Raw genomic sequence first — 21,391 nt, forward strand, 5'->3', positions numbered from 1 at the left:
GCAATACGAGGTGCAAAGCTTGTGTTAGAGCTTTTAAACTTGATAAACAACACCCAACAGGGCCAACCATGTGTTTGTTTCACTGCTGCGTCTCCATCAGGGAAACTGAGAAAAGTGCTGATGTGACACTTCTGCAGTTGTTGTGAAGAGAGGCCTCTTGAAAAGGCACCAAGCAGCTTGGCCCATGGGCAGACACAGACAGGCTGCTGCAGATTAGTAGGTTTTCTTAATGTCTCCTCTCTGGTGAAGTTTCTTTCAGAGGGTTGAGAGGCAAAGAGGCCGGCTGAAAGACTCACTCCCCATTAGTGGAGGTAAATGGCTCTTCTGTGAGCAACCGGTTAAAGCAGGGAGGGATAAAGGGCCTCTCCATGCACTTCTTCAGCCAGATTAGTGAGGTGACTCTTGTCTCAAGGATGTAAGATGTTTATACACGCCCTGGGATGACTGTACTGTAGGAACCTCAGCAGCATCATTGTTGTGTTTCTCATCAGGAATTCACAAGGCTCTTGTCGTCAGCAATGAAGGAGGCTCATAATGATTTGAAACTCATCAAGGAGCTTCGTTTTTATACAAAGCTGCATTTGTGGCTTAGTTTTAAATATGCACTGACAACGCTTTTTTCCCCACTACACTTCTTCAACTCAAACTCTGCCTTATTTCTTGCAAGAAGCGGCTGGGGTGGTGGGGGCTGACTGCACCTAATCACCAGTTCTTTGCTACCTTGCCAACTACCAGCCCCTGATTGCATTTCAGCCGAGAAGTAAATACTACATGCTCAGTTACCAGGTGAAATCAAGCAGGCAGATGTGTCTGCAGCCTCAGTAAATACTCGCTGGACCCTGCTTCTGTCTACCTGTGCAGCAGAGTTGCTGAGTAGGTATAGGTGTGTGAGAGTGTGTATGTATGTGTGAGAGAGAGAGAGAGAGAGAGAGAGAGAATATAGGAGTAGGTAGTACTTTGCTGACGTAGCCTGATTTCTAAAGAATAAACATGGAACACGGGTTAAGAATTTCTACACCATCAATCATTAAAACACATCGCGAAATGTAGATAGCTTCAAAACACATCAGTCTTGTTTGTTATGAAGAGTACACAAAGGAAGAAAGCAGCAGAGGGATGTTTGCCAAAGAAGGGGTGAGAATACAATAGCCCTCCTTCCAAGGGTCTGTAACCATAGACTCTAATAAAGTCACTGCCTGCAAATAAAGAGACGCAGCTCAGCTCGTGTTACAACAACAAGGACAGCATTATACAGCTCGGCTCTGTATGAAGTACACCACCAAATGTTAAAGAGCAACAAACAGAGTACACAGTACATTATCGAATGCTGATGATGAAGGACTGGGCTGCTGTATTCTTATGTGAACATTTGTTTGTTTACATTATTCCACCTCTATGTACCATGAGTAACTGCACCTAGCATTCAAATCTCACCATAAACTGGTGTCTGTAGTTGTGCCAACAGTTGAAACCAGTCAAAGTCTGAAGGAGCTGCTCTTTGCAAATATCAGGCCTCCCTGTTGCTAAAGGTTGTGACCCAGCTTTTTATTTTTCTCAGGGCTGTTGGGTTAATGAAGTAACAACAAACTGGGCCTGCAGCTAATTTGGAGTGGCACTTCCTGGCCCCTCCCATTTCCACGAAGACGTATTTGATTTTCTCTTACCTCTGCCTCGGTCATGTGGCTTTCCGCATGGACGCCCTTGTCTCCCCCAGTTGCACGAATAATGGAAACTTCGTTAATGTCATTAATCTGCCGACCAGGATGTGAACCAAACATGTTTAACCTTTCTGAGTTTGGCTCTGCCACATAGCTGTGGTGACTCGGTGGACAGCTACTTGTCAAGAGTGTCAATGTCAGGTTGTCCTGTGGACCCTGTAAACACTATGTGGGAACAACAATGCAAAAAATAAAATTGCTGTATGAGAGGACGCCTGCATCTCTAAGTTTACATTGAACATCTCTTCTAATCAGCCTCACTCTAGTGAACGGGTGTTTATAGATGACAGCACTCTCACTTCCACCATGCACATTCAAACAATGGTAATGTCAAAAGACTGCTTAATGACTAATCAGGTGGCAGTGATTCATGCCTCATTCAAAGCCCTTATTCACACATTCCACCAGCGCCATGAATGGACACTCAGCCCCACATGTCATATACTTTCATTCATAAGGAGAGAACAGGAGAGGAGGGAACAAAAAGGAATCTCTCTGCTAGGATGGGTAACCCAGGGGACATTTTCTTTTGTGTGGCACTCAGCTTATGGGGCCAAATGCCAGCAGGCTTACCTCCACACTGTCTGTCTGTGTGGGTCCCCCTTTTCCTTTGTACACAGTAATTAGGAGGATCTTAATGGAGAGGGGGTTTATTAGTGTCTGAGGAAGGCTTTAAACGTCACTTTAATTAAGGGGGATTCGACAGACAGCTTGTGTGGCAATGTCACCCGTTTTATAAAATCCTTGTTTGGGCACAACAGGAAAATAGAAGTGGGTCTTTAAAAGGACAGGGGGGGGGAGGCTTTCCAAAAGGAAGAGTGTCTAGACCTGCGGTCAGAGGCAGAATAGATAGTTTGACCCTGGCTGAGCATTAAGATGACGATCATTATCTGCTAAGAAATTCCACATATGTGCATGTGGGGTGCAAACAAACAAAAAAAAGAAAAACAGCCCCACCTTCCCCTCTGGAACTATTCAATTCAAAAGATAACCTCTGCTAAATCTCTGCTAAAATTTTGGGGGGGATTAATTTATTCTCAGCATATCCTATGGCCATTCATGCAGGATATAAAATCCTAGATTATTTCTTGCTTGGTTAACCCGCATCCGGCCAGTCCCTCTCACAAAGCCATTCTAATGTTGCCATTAGTTATGCTCCTCTGGTGGCCAAAAGATTGATCCCAGAGACTTGGAAACCAATAAATGTATACATGAATGGCAGAGAGAGATAACACATTTCCCACAGATAGTGAGGGGACCGATCGGTGCAGAAATATGATTGGAAAAAGATGATCGATGATACAGCATGGCAGAATAATACTGACATTAAATTCAGCTGTAGATGCTTCAACCTGCTATTCTTGGGCTTGCTCCTTTTTAATAAAACATTTCTATATATTGCAGAAAGGTGTTCATGTATATTGTGCTTTTGTTAAATACTTAAAGATTATTATATATATTTTTTATGCAATAAAGGAGGCTTTTTAGGCAAAAAAGGAAGTAGAAGAAGAAGAAGAAGAAACTGCAATCCCAACAACCCAAAGACAGCGTGTACTCACTCATAAAGAGCAGTGTTGTCACAGACATCATGGGGGCTATAAAAGCAGAGTCTTCCACAATAAATGCAGCTGCTGAGAGCCTACAGAGGGGATCTGATAATGGGCCTGAGGGGAAACGACAACGTGCTCAGGGACCAGAGATTGTCTGGAAGAAAGATAAGAAGACACGGGAACAGGTTATCAGCTAGTTTATGAGGTGTCACTCTGCTCAAACACTCACCTGTTTCACAGGAGAATCATACAGTCACAAACAGGCGTCCCATTAATTCACATCCTCTTCTGTTATGAATCATTTAAAGGTCTTTTACACCTATCAAACCACATCTCATACATAATGTAGATATAGATACTTCCAGCTTATGTACAGGCTATACAAAACATTTTACTTTGTATAAGCAGTGATAGAGTTTAAAGAAATGCATAATTCATTGCATTTAACATTAATATTGTGAATAAACAGTTTTTTTAATTATTATTTCCTTAAAATCAAACTGTCTGGTCTCCACTCTGCGGTCTCTGTCAGCTATAAACATCTGGCAGTCTGGTTACTATGCTGACAATGCTAACAGGCTGCTGTCATTTTACCTCAGAAGGCAGCTCACTGTGGAGCAGTTTGACCAATGAGTGTTCAGCTAAACAAAAACTGCTTTTAAATGTGAGTAACTGATGAATAAATGTGTCTATGCAACTCTGTAGAATACAGCTAGATTTAGACCTATTGACAGCACAAAATTGTGCATAAAAAAAAAATCATGAGTGAAAATGGTACCCACCCTCATACACATTACTGACACAGCACAAGAGGTAATACACTGTAACTGCACGATTTGTGCGGTTATGTTCTGGTTTAAGCTGGTGTGTAAGCTGAGGAAATGCTTCATGTCCAACACTGTGCAGTATTGATGCTACGCTTCAAAACAAGTGAAAACAACTCAGAACAGGCTCCTGAGACTGACGGAAAACACGTCCGTCCAGACCGGCTGTTATAAAAAAAATCATCAGAGTTCAATAGCTATTTTTTTACTTTGTCACTTTGTGATTTATATGTATATGGTATAAACGGGCTTAGATTGTTCAGCTGTCACAGTGCACTTGCACAAATTCCCTAATTGCCTCTATTGATTCAACAGTGCAGGGATTTTGTGTGATGTCCAATAAAACACTAAAAAACATGTATCTACCCTGATAATGTTTCTGTACAGAGCAATAAATTGTTTTGGATTAAGTATTAATTTACTTGAGAGTGCTGTGTTGTTTAGATGAAAGAAATGACTTACTTACATACTAGCTGTATGGCTGGATAGCAGGTGATCACACAACACTTCTGCATGTGAAGCTTGGTGTCATCAGGCCATCCTGGAAGAAAGTCAGAACTATTATTAATAAATTACAAGGTACAAGTAACATTTTTACTCCCTTACATATATGAATATTTAAGCTATTTGTATTCAAATGTAAACAGTATTTTTTCTTTTCCGGTGACTTCTTCCACACACGATAACAATCATCACATCATGAATAATTAAACAGTATTTTTAATCACATTTAGGCAGCTTGTCAATAGCACTAATGCACACAGAAACTTAATGCTTACTGAGTTGGTAAATAGTGAAATATTTTACTTAAATAACTCTAATCTAATAGTTTATTTTACATTGAATAAAATCGTTACATGCCTCGATGTGCAGACAACAATGCCACTAAAACACAGCGCGCACAAAAAAAAATGAAATAAACACAACCTCCTGTAGATATAGCTTGACTGCATGGGTACATCCTCCCCTGATTTTTTATGATTATTCTTTCACCCACGTAAATGATCAAAACAAATGACAATCTCTGTGCAAAGAAGAGACGGAGCCCACAAAAGGGAGTCTGACAGCCATTTCCACAACAGATGTTTTTACAGAGGGGTGTCTTCTCTCCGCTGAGCAGTCTCACACATGAGAGACCCCCAAAAGCTTCAGAGAAACGTCCAAAAAACCAACATGTAAATTTGTAACTGCCATGTCTCAGACTGGTGGGCCTGCGCCAATTTTATTTCTTTAGGAGGAGACGAAAAAAAATATCAGCATACATATCAGGTGTGTGGACAGAATTAGGACTTCAATATCAGAAAAAGACAACAGACAACATTGTTATGTGTTATCATGAAAAGATAAGTCCCTATTGATCCAGGTTGTGGGCAAAGGCTGCACTATTGACAGGAAGACAGAATATGTCGGAGGGGCAATATTTCATACATTTGGCCAGTTCACTCCATCACTGTGAGAGGGTGTTTTTCTGGGCTGTATATAATAACACGTGTGCACTTTATTTCCCTCAGATCAATGGTAATGCGAGGGGGGGGGGGCACACAAGATGGATGCCACAGGCAGGTTAACCTATCGACTGCTCAACAGAGACACACAGGCTGAGACAAGAGGGACCGATCCATCCACTCACATGAACCTGAGCTGGTATGATCTGAATATATGGTGTAATTTCACTGGATTTGAATTGATTTAGACACATTAATATGGCTGCACGCCTTGTTTCTTGTTGCTTGTTGTAGCGGATGGAAAAAGTGCCAGCGGGCAGGCTGGTGACCGTTTCCTGGAGACAGGACATGGAGGCAGACGGGAGGGCAGGCTAGCCCACACAGGTGGCCCGGATCTGGATCAGGTCAGCCTCATTCGGCCAGCTAATCTCATGCTCATGCCCAAAAAGTCACTAAACAGACACATTTGATCAAGAAGAAAAAAAGTGTAAAGTTTAATTAGAAACATAACTTTGATTTGAGAAGTCTTTACTTTTGTACAAATCTCCACTCTGTCTCTCTGACCTTCAAAAGCAGAGAGAGGTGAAACGACTAGTTAGATTTGATTAAAGATAGGTTATGATTGTGAAGGAGGCCTTATATTGCAGAAAGTTTTCAATTAATTAAACCACACTGTGCTTGAATTCACCCTGTAAATGCACCTTTTGTGATGCTTTGGAACAGATTTGTTAAGTGTTTTAACAAATTCTCTGCGCTGATCCCATCTCTGCTGCCTGCACAGGTGATTCGACTGAAAAAAAATATCAAATAATTGTGCGCCTTTCTATTGTGGATGCGATGCTACGCGTTCGCTGAGAAAATACAATAAAATCTAAATACGAAGTCACTCTGGCTGAACTGCAAATTGAACGCTAATAGAAGAATACTGTTCCGACAGACAGCTCATAGCATTATTGTCTAAAGTTGGGCAGAGGGGTAATTAATTTGGCAGTAAATCATTCAATGTTTTGGTGAGTCTGATGAGAACTGTAAAATGATTTCTCTCTCTCTCTCTCTCTCTCTCTCTCTCTCGCAGACATCGCCTCAGCCGACCCCCAGCTCTCTATTGTCTGTATAATAAATGGAAATCTGTGCCACCAGTACAATATCCACATTATGTGCCCTGCCTTGACATTGTTGCATGACATGCTTGATTGTACCCGGGCATATAGGACAGAAATGTATGAACATACCATTAGCACACATTAAGGGTTGACTTCCCACTCACATTCATGTATAAAAGGTGAATTTTTTAAAGTGAAATTTTTTGTTCTTTTGTCTCAAAGCTGAATATTTCCTCCATCTTTGACTTTAAAGGAGCCATAAACATGTTCTATGAAGTACGTGGTTACCATTTAATCTTCTCTCACACACACACACAAAACAATCACAGTGATATTGTTTTGCCACACTATTTGAACTTAATCACTCGACCTCCTCATGTCTTTAGCTCGAGGCCAATGCAGCCTTTGTGATTATTGACACACATTGGTGTACATTAATTTGACTTATTGTATGTTTGTTATACAGTTAAATGTTACATGTAAGGCTGCCTGAGGAGTCACAGGAACAGGAAACAAATTGTATTTCCAGATTATAATATGAAATTAAAGCTAAATTATCAGTGCAGCATTTGTTAAAAAACCCTTTTACACAAATGTATGAACTACTGTATGCACATAGATCCATAGAAAACAATCAGAGAAACAGTCCAAACTAAAACTACTAATGCAATCTGACTTATTTAGAAACTTATCTCCTGCCAGTGGCAACACACCAAAAATCTAAGCTGTGTACTACAAATAAATTCTGCTTTACAGAATTAATATGGATGTTTTTTTAATATGAGCCTCCCAGCATGTTGTGAATCTGGTATTAAATATATTTTCAACTGCTTTTGTTCCTTTTTTTGGACCTGGAACGTCTCAAGAGATCATTTCTGTGAAAAGTAGAGCTCTAATAATAACTCAATGCTGCCACCTAGTGTCAAGAGATATGTTTCAATAAATAGAGGAAATGCCTCTTAAAGCCTCTTAGCATGAGATTTTAACCACTGAAAATTAATTCAGAAAATAAAATATGTGATTATAAATAGAGGCATTTCAGCATTTTGGAGCTAGATGAGATAATAAGGATGTTATTTTCATAGTAAGTGTTAATATGTGTTTCTGGAGGAGGGTGGAATTTTAATGTTGATGCCCTTTAGTGTGTGAAAGATGTGTTATAAGGCTTGCAGACTGGCAGCATCAGCTGTGAACACACACACAGAGAGAAACAAGCCGCTGTAGATTCTACATGCTCTCCCTGATACTGGACCTCAGCTCCACCTGTCTAGCCATGAGCTCAGAGTTGAAACAGAGTTCAGCCAAGTCCAGAATTGTTCTTGCTTGTTTTTATCAGCGACGTGTACCATATTTCCACCATGAAATACTACAGCCGGCAAGAGATACTGCCAAGGGAGCCAGGAAACAATTGACAAGGCATTAATGATTTACAGCTACATACCTGCTATAATACCAACACAGGCGAAGGTAACGAGAGCAGGATCTGATGACATCACTGATGCTGCCTCAGATAACACCTTGGTCATCAACTATGCATGGATCTGGCAAAAGATATAAGATAATGTCCAAGTGAGAGTAGACTGTTTACCAACCTAATGTGAGGCATAGGAGCAGTGTTCAGACACTCGGTCAGGAAGCAGAGATGGGTCACTGCATGCTTTAAATATAGCACAGATATAAACTTTGAAGAAGATCTCCCAAAGATCATATTTAGTGACAGCTGGAATAAAGAAAACGATTTAAATATTAATCAATATCTGTGAATATACGTCACAGATTTTGTTTTGTTTTGGTGTGTGTCATTTGTTTATGATTTGTATCCTGGTCATGTTTTGGCCATGTTGTGACTATATGAATCAGTGTGTGGTTAGATTTTAATATAAAATCTATCTTAGTCAGTGTGTTTTTAATTAATGTAAGACTGTGTTATCTGTTGAAACCATATATCCACGCAGGGGTCTGCGTGGATTTGATAGCCAGGCTGTTTACAAACGGAGGAAATGACGTGCTAATGTTTTGAATCGTGCGGGCTACTAGCAAGCATCACGGATACATCTCCACTGCACTGACCAGCCTCCCCTTACACATTTTGGGGAAAACTTTTAGTTTAATGTCTCCATAATTTCTTTCACAGTAAGTTATTTTTCAATTAAAAATCACCCAGTGAAAGTAAATAAGGTTCGGTATTAAGCGCTAACCTTTAGCTTGCTTGTAGTTGTTGTTAGCTAACATAAGCCCCCCCCTTCACTTAGCTAGCGGCTAGCTCTCCAACAGCCTCCCCGTTATTTCCTTCACAGTGTACTTACAGATGAAGGTTGTTGATGAATGAAACATTGACATTGATCAGATGTTCTCCAGCAGTAAGCGAGACATTACTACTGAGGCGAGCGATGGCGTACGGTGTGGTTTAGCTCATGCTAGCTTAGCAGAGATGCTACTAATTAATTAGCAGCTGTAATGAAATTAGCAGCAGTGCTGACAATGAGCAGCAAAGCTAATACAAGAAAGGTGTGCGCAGCTACACGAGAGTGTTGCAAAAGCTTGTTTTGGTCACAGTAGTTTTGTGTTACATACTTTCGCATCAGTTAAAACTAATTTATGTTTTTGTTAACGTGTTGCTTACCTTATCATCACAGCTAACTTCAGACGTTTGTTAATTTGAATCCAGCTCAAACATTCATGGCAGACTGGACAAGTGGAGTTCAAATGTGCTGCTTTCACAACCAAGCTTTCATAAGTTGTGGTTTGGTGTTTGGTTATTTTTGTTTAAGTTTGTAGTCGCTGTGTTCGCTTTAACACCGCCCGCTGCTCTCTGACTGTGTGCTGTCTCTGCTGCGCAGCAGGAGAACACCATGGACCTCCAGAAAATCATCCACACTGCACTGCACGAGTTTATTCAGACTTACATTCCCGATGCAGATCTCAGGTACACTGTCCCTCCATTAGCTATGTTGCTTCAACAACAACAACAATACAACATGTGGTCAGTTTTGCGTTAACTTGTTTGCGTCCATTGCAGCACGCTGGATGATGTTCTTCTCTCCTACATCACTGGAGTCCTGGAGGATCTTGGCTCACAGCAGAGTGTTGAAGAGAGCTTTGACGTGGAGGTCTTTGCAGAGATGTTAGAAGCATACATACCTGGCTTTGCTGAAATTGACAGGTAAACATGTTCTGAGGTTCTCATATCTGACCAATAAACTGAGAATCATACTAGAATAAAGTAAATATAAGCTTCGCTTCTTTGGTAGAAGAACAATAGTAATACTTTCAAGAGCAAAATCACAATATATAAACTCAGCAAGTTCAATTGTTTATGTATTAGACACACTGGAGACCCCCTCAGTGTATCCAGGACGCTACGATGCTCGTGCAGTATATCCATGTCTTATGATGATGAGGAAAAACTCACCAGTCCTTGTTCAAACAAACAGCTTCTTTTATCTTGCAGTGTCAAAGTCTGTGAAATGATGTTCAGTCTTGCGTCTAAGCTGGCCACTGCTCGGACCTCAGGTAGTACACATGCTGTACAGTATTGTGTTGCACATAATGTTGTGATGTTAAACAGATTTGTACTTTTTTTTAGCCGATGAGGAAAGCAGTGTGCCTGAGGCACACGCAGAAGACATCAGCACTTTGCCCAGCGAGCCTCCACCAGGAGGAGAAACACAGTGCCTTAAAACACAGACAGAGGGCGCAACAGCCAAGGTGATCCTTCCAGCACACGTCAGCCTTTCTCCTTGTTTCTCCTGCTGGTCCTCTCATATCCTTTGAAATTAACTGTAAATGTGTTTCTGCTCAGCAACCAGTGTCAGAGTGGGAAGTCGAGGAGCAGCACCTGCTGGAGATGTTTCCCAAGTGCAGTCTGTCGGAGGCTCGCAGCGCCCTGTCTATTGCCAAAGGAGACATGGAGGAAGCTGTGCGCCTCATCATAGAGGGCGACGTCCAGCTTAGCCCCACTCCTCTTAACGTGAGTCTCGGCTACACACAGAAACACTGGCAGCGTTTTATCTCAGCATAATCGATGGTATTCTGTCGCCTCAGGTCAACCATGGGAAAAGTTTTTCTTTACTGGCAGACCAAAAACTGAAAGAGAGCATCCTTGAGAAGTGAGTGAAGATTGTTCCACTCAACTGTCGTCAGTTATGTGTATCGGTGTTTATGTCTGCGTTTCATCTTACCAGGTACATGCTAGTGGACAATGAGGAAGATAACAAAACACACCGGCCCGTCGCCCCCAAAGACGTAAGATTCACTTCATACTCGCTGGTTTACAGTCAGTGTGTTTTATAACGTGAACTGCACTTCCTCTTTTAGGCCCCAAAGAAATTAATCCGGTATCATGGGAACCAAGTGGTCACCACGAAGGGAGAGCGATATCAACTCGTGAAGAAAAATGAGACGGAGGACATGAAGAAGACGTACGTCAACCTCAAGCCTGCACGCAAATACAGATTCCATTGATGACGAGCACAGAACTTTAAGAGCAGCTAATGACGATCTTGTTTACACTTTTTTTTTATTTATTCATTCAGTCTGCATTAGCTACATGTTTTTCCCCCAAAGTTAAGGAAGACATTTGTTAGTGTGTCAGTGGCTTATTTTGAAGTATTGTTACCATTAAATGCCTTTGTTGTTGTACCTTATTCACTCTTTTTTCCATCTCAGCAGGTCTGACGTTGCACTGACAGTATTTTGTTTTGCTTTTGTTTCTAAGCTGTATATTTTTTTTAACCCATAGAATACAGATTGATACTTATTAAACGATGTAAATGAATCTGTATTCATTAATGTAAGTTTTATTGGTGCTTAGAGTTTCTTCTGAACATCATAACTCTCTACTACTCTTAATGTACATATTGCAACAGTGCCAATTTCATCCATTTTTAAATGAGAAAATGTTTGTTCACACCTGGAGCTTTTGGACAATTTGTTCTGCTACAAACATGTATAATAATGGCTCAAATGTAAGGTTTGACAACCTGTTATTGTTATTTACTGAGCAAGAGTTAAATATGTGACTTTTTCTTAGGATAATTTGGCAGTTTGTTTTGTAGTACAACAAATTTAAGAGGTGTTCAAACTATTGACAGCGCTATAACTTCTGGTATAATCGTGCGGAGGACCGTGGTCGCCCCCACCAAATGTTAAAGGTGCTGCTGGAGAACTTGAATTGAAAGTTGCTCTCCAGCAGCATCGTCTTTATTTTTGATATAGATGTTTAGATTTGCAATCATGTGTTTGTGAGGACAGGCGGTCGTGTGCTTTCAGGTTCTCTTTACATGTTCCTGAAGTGGTCATGCCTCATCTCATTTGTGTTCTGCTCTGCTAGTAGTTGTGGGTTGTGATTTCTTTTTTTATATATAATGACTGGATTTTTATTTCTTGTTAATTGTGTATTAGGATAAATGGGTTGGTGAGTGTTTCCTTACTAAGATACTTACTCTTTGGTTGTGTTCTTTTCTGCAGCTGTTTTAATTGATAGTATAATCTAGCTACCTGAGTGTAATGTAACACTGAGTGTGAAAAGATGTGTTGTTTCTGATACTTGTCATCAGCAGCAATGCTATCTTTGATTACTGATAATAATGGTGTTACTGTAGAGCATGGGATGGAGTACCTGAAGCTGTTTTCTCAGTTTTAACCCCTCGCTTTGAGAAACTGCTGACGCACAATTTCTAGTAAAGACTAATTTTGTAGACTACTGCTGACATTGTGTCTGTTCATTTATTTCCTCCTCAAAGTAATTATTCATAACTCTGCAGCGTAGAACTTAGCAAACCAACTTTAATCATAGGAACAAGGAGAGGACATGTCCTAAACAAAACACAGGCCTCTATTTCTATCAACTGCTCAGTCTTTACCACAAAGCCAATAGAAAAAACTTGCAAAAACATCTTGCAACATTTTATGCCATGCCACCGTTAGGCAAGGCACAGTCAGTAAACAATTAACCTAGCAATTACTAGAGAGATGAAACATCAGTGTCATGTAAGGTCATTTCGTTTTTAACACTACAACGGACTCCGTGCAGTTTGTCATCAATACATATGCACATAATCACGTGTAACATACCCACCTCTGTTCTGTATGTTGGTTTGGCACAGACAGCACAATTATTACATCATCTGTCCTTTTTAACATCAATCTTCACAGTAATTTAAGAGAACACTTTGAATTTAGTGGCAACTATCTTTCAAGTTGGTGACGCTTCAAGGTCTTTCAACATATGGCTGCAAGTAAGTGCTTTCTGGGGGACTATAAATACAAAGTTTTCACTGTTGTGTCAGATCTGCTGCATTTAAACTACTGTGCAGGGAGCAAGACACGTATCCAGCTCAGCATGCCACTGCATGCTTGAACCACTAGATGGCGCTTTGTGTTGCATTGCAAAGGTTACATCCCAGCAGATGATCCCACTAATAAAGTGGGCAAATAGTATTTTTACATAAATCAGTCATGTATGCAGTTTGTTCCAATTTACTGACCACGGTCTTACCAAGAAAAATGGATTACTCACATATCTGTATTTGCATCACTTTCTGTTAATGATAATGCAAAAATGGAAAATCCTTGAAAAGCAAATCGAACTAGCAAGAGCATTTATAACACAAGAAGCAATCTCTGCTAAAAACGAAACTTAGCTGGCTGCAATATATTCCTTCAGCTAAATATCAGCCCCTTTTTAATGTTTAACAATGTAAATCAGAGGCTTTAATGCGTGCTTAATGCTGCCTTGCAGATCACCAACTTAATATTCCCAAAATACACAACACAACTCTCAACCTGTCTTTGTAATCAACATGGAGAAAACAAATGGGCTGTACTGTATGTGTATATATGTAAGTGCTGCCCCCCTTGATTGTCCATTAGTGGTCAAAATATTGAGGTTGCTTACAGTTCACAGTTAAAGCTAGTACACAATTAGCTTAAATTGTAAGACTGCTGAGACAACACTGGTTGAAAATAAGGACTCCTCTACAAAGATAAAAGAACAGTTCTTCAAGTAGGTCAAATTCCCATGAGTTACTCGGATGTTTCCTCTGTAATTGTGATGGCACTCGGACACAGAAGCAAAAATGGTTTCAAGATGGCCGCTTACTGCCGCGCAGTGATACATAGTTCCACAGACAGAATGTGCACACACAGCGGTGTCAGTCTCACATGCATACAGTCCAGTGATCAGGCTGGGGCTCTAGCTGAGATCCTGGTCATATCGCCCTTTGATCATTGTTTTCAGTAAAGGTCCGACCTGCAGCAAATCACAACGGGAGGTGTGTTTAGGATGAGCTACTTCATAGCATACAGACACATATATTACATGTCCCACAGTGAATATATCTGTCCTTTGACTAAATCAGGTAAGCCATAAATATTCACAGTAATTGGGTTGCTGGAGGGGTCAGCATGCCCCGGGGACTTCATGTAACAAGTGACCTAAATGTGAGTTTGATGTTCTAGAAACAGTCAGTGTGACATTCACACTGCAATCGGTACACTGTTGACATAACTGCAATAAAACCAGGTGCATTTACTTCATGTGGATCTCCAAGTGCTTCTCCCAGCATCTTCTCTATATTCCTCATGATGGCCACCTTTTGATGAGCACGCAGAGGGTATTCTATCCTCTTAGGCGTGGGGGCGCCCTGGACACAAGAGTCAAAGAGGTAGGCAGTCATGAAAAGGCGTGTAGTGGAAGGTAAACAACTGATCTAACACTAGCTGGGGCTCAAATACACATACTTTGTACCAGAAGTTTACAGTGATCGTCACTCCGCCATTCAACAGGGATTCAATGTGATGCCACCTGAAGGCAGAACATAAGTGTACATGTGTAAATACAACTACATGACATGACACCAATTTACCAACATTCTGGCTATGCAGTGTTTAAGAGCAGTTTACCTTTATCTACACTTAAAGGTAGGGTAGGAGATTTCATTCTGATGCACTTTTTACTTTTTATTAAAATTAGTGTAACTTCTCTTTACAGTCCGATTAGTTCGGCAGTTTCGCAATAAAACGAAGAATATGAATCATCTATGGAAGCTATAAAACACTAAAAACATCAGCCAATCCTCCGGGACGACCCTGCACAAAGTATTGCCTGGTTGTCACTCTCTTCCTGCTCTGCGCGCACCAGAGAGGTACGTGCATGATGGCCGAAGTCACAGACCGCAGCTCGTCTTCAGGTAATGCGCGTCCATGTGATTGGGAGGCGTGGCTTCGGGGAGAGCTCCCGAGAGAAAGGGGCGTATGTTTACTTTCAAAATCTGTCAAACTCTCACTGAGTTTTCAAAATCTTCTACCCTACCTTTAACTAGTAAAGTAAAAGCACTTCTAAGAGCTTGCATCCATAATTCCTATAGGAAGCCTATAGAGGCACTTCTTACCAGTACATAGGGATGTACAGCACATCTCCAGGCCCCACGACAGCCTCATAGCCAACAACATTTTTAAAATTAGGAAACTTGTCGTAGTCAGGGTTATTAAAATCAACCTAAAGAAAGAAAAAGATGCATTCTGTCAGATACTGAACATCACACAGCTGTTTTTATTACAAGTACAGGCCTTTCTTTTGACTGTTGTGATGCCTAATACAGCTGCATAAAAGCAAAGATAAGTATTTCAAGGCTGAATTTGTTGTGGCTTCAAAGACAGGAAAACTTGTGCTCTGGTTGCAGGTCTGACCTGACCCGCTACCTGACCCAGGTCAGGTCATACTGTAGGCAGGTATACATGTAGATGTATATGAATGGGGCCCTGCTGTACAGTACATTCCTCTTCTATCCTGAATAAATGTATGGACAAACATATTATTTCTGTTATTATTATTTATTATTATTTTATTATTATAGTGTTTTGTGTTTGACTGGGGTCTCTGTCTACTTTCAGGACTTGGGTAATTGTTTTTGCCAGAACACAGAAAACACTAGAGTGGTCAAAACTCTCAAACACCACTGTACATGTCCTCGAGTAGAGCCCCTCTTTCCGTGTGCTTTTACAGTGAGGGTAACTTAAAATGTACTCCCCTATATCTGTAACTTACCTGGCTCTGCCTGTCACAGGGATGGTGCACAGGGTATGGATAGAGATACTCAAACTGGTCTGGAGGAAAGAGGATGCACCTCTTATGGCCTTTAATCTGTGCAAAGAAGTTTTGCTGCTCGTCATAATGTGCTGGTGTCACATTACCTATGGGAAAAAAAAATTAACAAGCTGTGAAGTGCACCTCCACCTCCAGTTCCAGACAGAAGATAAAACACAGCTTTAAAAAGAATTCAGTGAATGACTGGTCAGAACCTCACCCTCCATGCCTATGAGCAGCAGGTTGGATGTCAGCTGTCCCCAGTTTCTCTTGGCTTGCTGCTTGTTGATCCAGTTCCAGTTGAAACCAAGAAAGTCAACGACAATCTTCTTTCCTACTGTGTCATTTAGGGTCTGCTGCAGATATACTCTTCAAATGCATGAGAAAAAACACATGAAACCTCAAATAGCAGCAAAAACAAGAAAAACAGTAGCAGCCCATATTCAAAAGTCCTATAAATATGTCCACAGGAAGTCCGATATTCACAGGGTGATTCAATTTCAGCTGACTGCCTCTCCTTTAAACACAACACAGAACAATATGACATTGAGAGAAACAGGCAGTATAAACCCAAATGTACATCAGGTACTGTGAGGGTTAGTCAGTACATTGGTGACTTTGCTCAGTAAGTGATCTGTGTGTGTTGCCCGGTCAGCTCAGGTCAGAGGAGTAATCTGCTCTCCTCAGTCTCCTGTCTGAATGCTTAGTCATTCGCTCCACTTTCCTGTGCTGCATTACATTTCATGAAGGACACACTGTCACACACACCTGCAGCACTATCACATCTTGTTCCTAGCTGTCTAAACAAACCTCAGACTGGGCAGTGTTAAAATAAACATGGCTTATATCAGTGCAGAACTGAAATCTTACCTCTCCTCTCCTCCAATTTCCTCCATTTGATGCATTTTATCCACAAACTCAGGAAATTTCATTTCCATTCGTCGAGACTTGGGCACAAAGTTCTCAAAGTTACACATTTTCTTTTCATCATAGTAGAGGAATTTGTGGTTTTCTGCAATGTAAACAGAGAAGTCTCCATTTCCAATGTTCTCCTGGAGATACGCAATGTCCCATTTAAGAGCTGGATAAACAAGGTTTGTATCTGTTAAAACCACCGGCTCCTGAAAACAGAAAAAGAACATCTCAGTGCAGGAACGTTACAGCACCTTATATTGGTTTATTTCAGGTGAATGTTCTAATACAAGTACTAATGCATTCATCCATAGAGGCAAAGCTGGGCCCCTTATAGAGGATCACAAGGACTAAAAACAGCAGTTTCAATGAAGAGTTAATTCTCATAGACCTCTGAGTTAAATTCTATTTCCCCATTTTTTGGAAGTGTCGCAACTGCTTTTCAGACAAAGAATGGGTGACATCATGGAGGGTCTATTATTATTATTATATCGTTTTTTGTATTTTTTTCCACTGAAATGTCCTTTAAAGGGCCTGTTTCATCTGATTTTAACAAAACAATAGTTGATGCATGTGCACCATTTTATTGTTTTATTTTTTGTCAGATCCAATTGGCCCATTTTTAATCTATTTATGTATTTATGTCTGTGTTTGGTTGACTGAAGGAGGGGGATAATCTGTCTACAGATACACTGAAACTCGGGTTTATGGGACATAAATCCCAGCCCACACCATGCCTGTGTGTGTGTGTGTGTGTAAGAGAGAGAGAGAGAGCAAGAGAGCGAGATGGCACCAGACACTGTGAGCTCCGTGGGCTACGTGACTAACTGAACGTAGACGCCTGTGCGCGTTCCCGCTGCACGCCTGTGTAACACTGACTGCACCGACTCTCCATCGGTTTCACTTTTGCCGGAGCGCGGGGGATTCTACGGGCGCAGGGAGTTTTTAAACTGGTGAAAGATGAAACTGTAAATGTGTTTCAGTGCAGAGGATCTGTAGGTTTTCATCACATCCGACCCCTTTTTGTTTTTTTGTTTTTTTTTTTTATGCATGGCTTTAAACAATGAACGGGTGACCGGATGATGCCCTGATACAGTTTGCACACACACCGGGACGTGCTGCATTTATTCCCAGAGTTCAGTGCGCAACACAATTTAGATCTTGCACGCCACGTGTGGACCCTTCTCCTCTGTGACAGGAAGCTGATGCGATTCTTTGTGTCTAAACGATGCATTTACTCAAGATGCGTTTATTTGTGCTACTACAATGAGACAGCACCTTTTCAGCCTGTTATCCTGCAGGTTCTCTCATGCAGATCAAATGACACTAAAAGGATCCATCATGCATTATAATTCATTTTTGTGTTGTGTGTTGAGAATAACAAAGGTTTCATCGTTGATATTATTCGTAGAATCATCAAACACAGGCTGGAGACAAGCAACCTTCACAGAATGATCAAGGGTGACACACACTAATGCTGACCACATAAATAAGGACCATGCTTAGTTCTGCTGGTGCAGGATATGATTGACTATTTAACCACATGTTTGTGGGTCCGTAGGTGAGATATGCTCACTCTGTGGGAGAGGATCTTCATCTTGATGATTTCAAAGCCATTTAACATGTATTAGAAAACTGTACCTACAGCAAAGGGCTATTCTTAGGTATTCTTCAGCATGATCATGATATAACAAGGGTAAACGTGAGTGAAATGAACTCATGACACCATAAACATTTACTTCCATGTTTTTTTCACAGCCCAATCAGGAGATTTATACAACTATGTCTAGTAACATAGACAACATGCCACTGTGTGTCCTCACTTGTTACATTTTGCCTTAACCAAGAATCATTTAAAGAAAAGCTATTTACAGGATTACAGGATAAATTAATCAAATAAGGAAAAGCCTCTTGGAAAAAGTCTGCAGCCAAAGTAGGTGCTGAATAGAACCAATAAAGATAGACTGAGGATCCCAGACTGAAACACTCTTATTGCTTTGACAGCTCAATGGTTCTGAAATGTCATCCACACACACATCACTGCATCATCCAGAGCAAGTGCTAAACAAACTGAATCATCCAAGATTTGTCATGCATGAGACTTACTGCTGTTTCATCAAAAAAAGGAGTGGGGGGATTAGATCACACACAGACGATGATGATGTGACACCAGAAATTTGATTAAACTCACAACTTGAATCCTAGAGGGGCTGCATTTATACACAAAACTGTAAAATGTCCGCTGACAGGCAGCAGAGTGAGACTTAGACAAAAACATATGGTGGTCTGCTGCTTATTTTAATGCACATATGCGTCATTAATGCAGATTTATAGCGCTCTGCTGACATGTTAGACCAGATCTATCTGCCAATATAAGGCCAACCATGTCTCAATTACACAATCAGCTTAAGTGTCTTCTAAAAATAGGCTGACTGTGTTATTCTTCCTTCAGTGACAAATACCAAGTGTTTCTCAGAGAAAAAAAAGCAAGAACAAAATAAAAATATGAAAAATGCATTTACATTCATTTTCATTCTGCTGTGTTGACAGTGTTTAGCCTATATTTTTTTTAGTATTGGTTACTAAATTAATGTTTGTGCAGCACATACATATTTTCCTGATATAAAAACGTGAGGTCCATTTACAAGTCTGCGAAAAGTTTGCGCTAGATAACTTTGCGGGTGTTACCTCGTTATTTATTAGCATCTCTGCTCGGGGGTCCGTGTGAGACAGCCGGGGAATGGGTTTGGTTGGGAAAGAGTATTTTCGGAGCTGAGACTCATCCCAGTCCCGGCTCTGGACGCCGCAGAAATCGGCACCGCCTTCACTGTTCGCCGGATCAGCCTCAGCAACGGTCGCCGCTGCCATGGTCGTCGACAAGCGTTGAATCGGCTGCCACCGTCCTCCTCACAATGAAACAACCAGAGACCGGCTGTTCTCGGTAACGCTGTCCCGCTAGCCTACAGAGGTGCTATCATACATGCATTACGGTTCCGAGTTATTAGCTCGTTAAAAAATCTGCACGGCAGCACAGCCTCCCCCCGTGGCTGTGTTCCGTGTAGGTGTTTACACACCGTGTTGACAGCCAGAAAACAAACGACACACGAAACTACATACTCAGGGAAACACTTTCATAATGTTGTGCTTACAGTATCCAACAGCGACCCCTGGTGGTGTGGGTGACTAAATGCTCTTATTGTAATGTTGTAATTCTACCACAAGAGAGCGCTGTTTTACTAATCTTGGTAGTTTTTACAGAGACTAGAATAGAATGCCTTTTATTGTCACTATACACAAGTACAATGAGATTAAAGCCGTCAACCAGTTTCAGTGCAAACAAGCAATGTATAAAAGATATTTAAAAAGATATATTAAAAAAGATATTAAGAAGTTAGAAGTTAGTGCACAGTCCTGGGAATATAAATATGGTCTATATACAGTATTCAAGTATGGAAAAAATATTGCACATGTATATGTTGTAAGTTTAAATATACTGCACATGTTGTGTATTGTCCATCTGGATATGTAATATTGCACATTAAGTCAGTGTATGTGGGAGTTTAGGCTGGTTTAAGCTGTACAGGACAAGTTCTATACTAAAAGATAGATAGATAGATAGACAGACAGACAGACAGACAGACAGACAGACAGACAGACAGACAGACAGACAGATAGATAGATAGATAGATAGATAGATAGATAGATAGATAGATAGATCCGGCCCTCTATGACAAATCCAGCATCTACTGTCCACACCTGCCTATGCTGTTTTCTATGTAGTGCTGGTATAATTAAGTTGAACATACAATACATAGTTTTCAGCATTCCAATTATAACAATTATACAACCTGTCATGTTTGCCCTTGTAATGTATGATGTTTATTGTATGTGTGTACCTCTCTATCTCTCTTTCCCCACGGGGATTAATAAAGTAAATCTTAATCTTAATCTCTCTGTCCTTTCTACCTCTTCTTCTCTTCCTTTACCCAGCTGACTATCAGCAGGAAGGCTCTATGAGCTGGGTCCTGATCAAGGTTTCTTCCTGTTTAAAGGGAGTTTTTCCTGACACTGTCTGCTTGCTTGGGGTTCAGGCTCTGGGTTTCTGTAATGCATCTACAGACAATTTTGTTTGTAAAAGGTGCTGTATAATTGTAAACATTTAAATTTAAATAAAGCATCAACACAGGCCACACGTAAAGCAGATAAATATTACCAATCTTGGAGGCTGTCTTTGTGAGTGTGGTAATGGCTGAGGCTGAGCAAATACATTTGAAATCCTAATTCAATATTTAACTTGGTCATCAGCCTCTACATCACTGTATTGATCATCGTGTGATCATCCCTCATGAGATAGCAGAGCATGCTGTACCTTGCTCGGTGGACTGATCAGCTGAGCCCCACTCTGCTTTGTCACTATCACGGCACAGATTAAATACATCAATCACTTTGATCGTTGTTACTTATAATCTTTGTACAACATTTAAAGCTGACAAAATATAAAAGCATTTCCTAATAGATGTGTGTCTTTTTTTTCCTGAGTCAGGCTTTATCTGCAGCAGGTTTTCACGTCAGGGATTGGTTTGGGCTCCCTGCTGGGTTCCCATGCTCAGTGTTTCCTGTGCAGATCAGTGAGCTGAGCTGATCCCTCTGATGATCTTCTCCCCCAAATTTTTTGCAGATACCCACAGCTGTGGAGACTGAACCACCCCGGTGAGTCACAAGAAGCTTATATCTTAATTCTGCTGACAGAA

At 40.8% G+C, this 21,391-nt stretch overlaps 2 protein-coding genes across 4 annotated transcripts; one reads left to right on the plus strand and one right to left on the minus strand.

Moving 5' to 3' along the window:
• The first annotated feature begins 8,662 nt into the window (after positions 1-8,662).
• On the plus strand, positions 8,663-12,344 carry cuedc2 (CUE domain containing 2). 3 transcript variants are annotated; one of them, XM_028423215.1, is made up of 9 exons: positions 8,663-8,773; positions 9,481-9,566; positions 9,660-9,803; positions 10,092-10,153; positions 10,227-10,348; positions 10,443-10,610; positions 10,685-10,749; positions 10,825-10,885; positions 10,958-12,344. In XM_028423215.1, exons 2-9 carry the CDS (start codon positions 9,493-9,495, stop codon positions 11,102-11,104), a joined length of 843 nt encoding a protein of 280 aa, XP_028279016.1. In that variant the 5' UTR covers positions 8,663-8,773; positions 9,481-9,492; the 3' UTR covers positions 11,105-12,344. The 3 variants fall into 3 exon arrangements, with proteins under 3 accessions (XP_028279016.1, XP_028279018.1, XP_028279017.1); XM_028423217.1 differs by having other exon boundaries at positions 8,669-8,773; positions 9,484-9,566; XM_028423216.1 differs by having other exon boundaries at positions 8,676-8,773; positions 9,412-9,566.
• A 63-nt stretch (positions 12,345-12,407) lies between these two features.
• On the minus strand, positions 12,408-19,735 carry hif1an (hypoxia inducible factor 1 subunit alpha inhibitor). The gene is made up of 8 exons (XM_028423212.1): positions 19,329-19,735; positions 16,599-16,849; positions 15,949-16,097; positions 15,690-15,835; positions 15,034-15,140; positions 14,384-14,447; positions 14,176-14,286; positions 12,408-13,892 (listed from the first exon to the last, which is right to left on the minus strand). Exons 1-8 carry the CDS (start codon positions 19,506-19,508, stop codon positions 13,836-13,838), a joined length of 1,065 nt encoding a protein of 354 aa, XP_028279013.1. The 5' UTR covers positions 19,509-19,735; the 3' UTR covers positions 12,408-13,835.
• Positions 19,736-21,391: the final 1,656 nt, after the last annotated feature.

Source organism: Parambassis ranga, chromosome 15 (assembly GCF_900634625.1).
Source record: "Parambassis ranga chromosome 15, fParRan2.1, whole genome shotgun sequence".
Classification (NCBI taxonomy): Eukaryota; Metazoa; Chordata; class Actinopteri; family Ambassidae; genus Parambassis; species Parambassis ranga.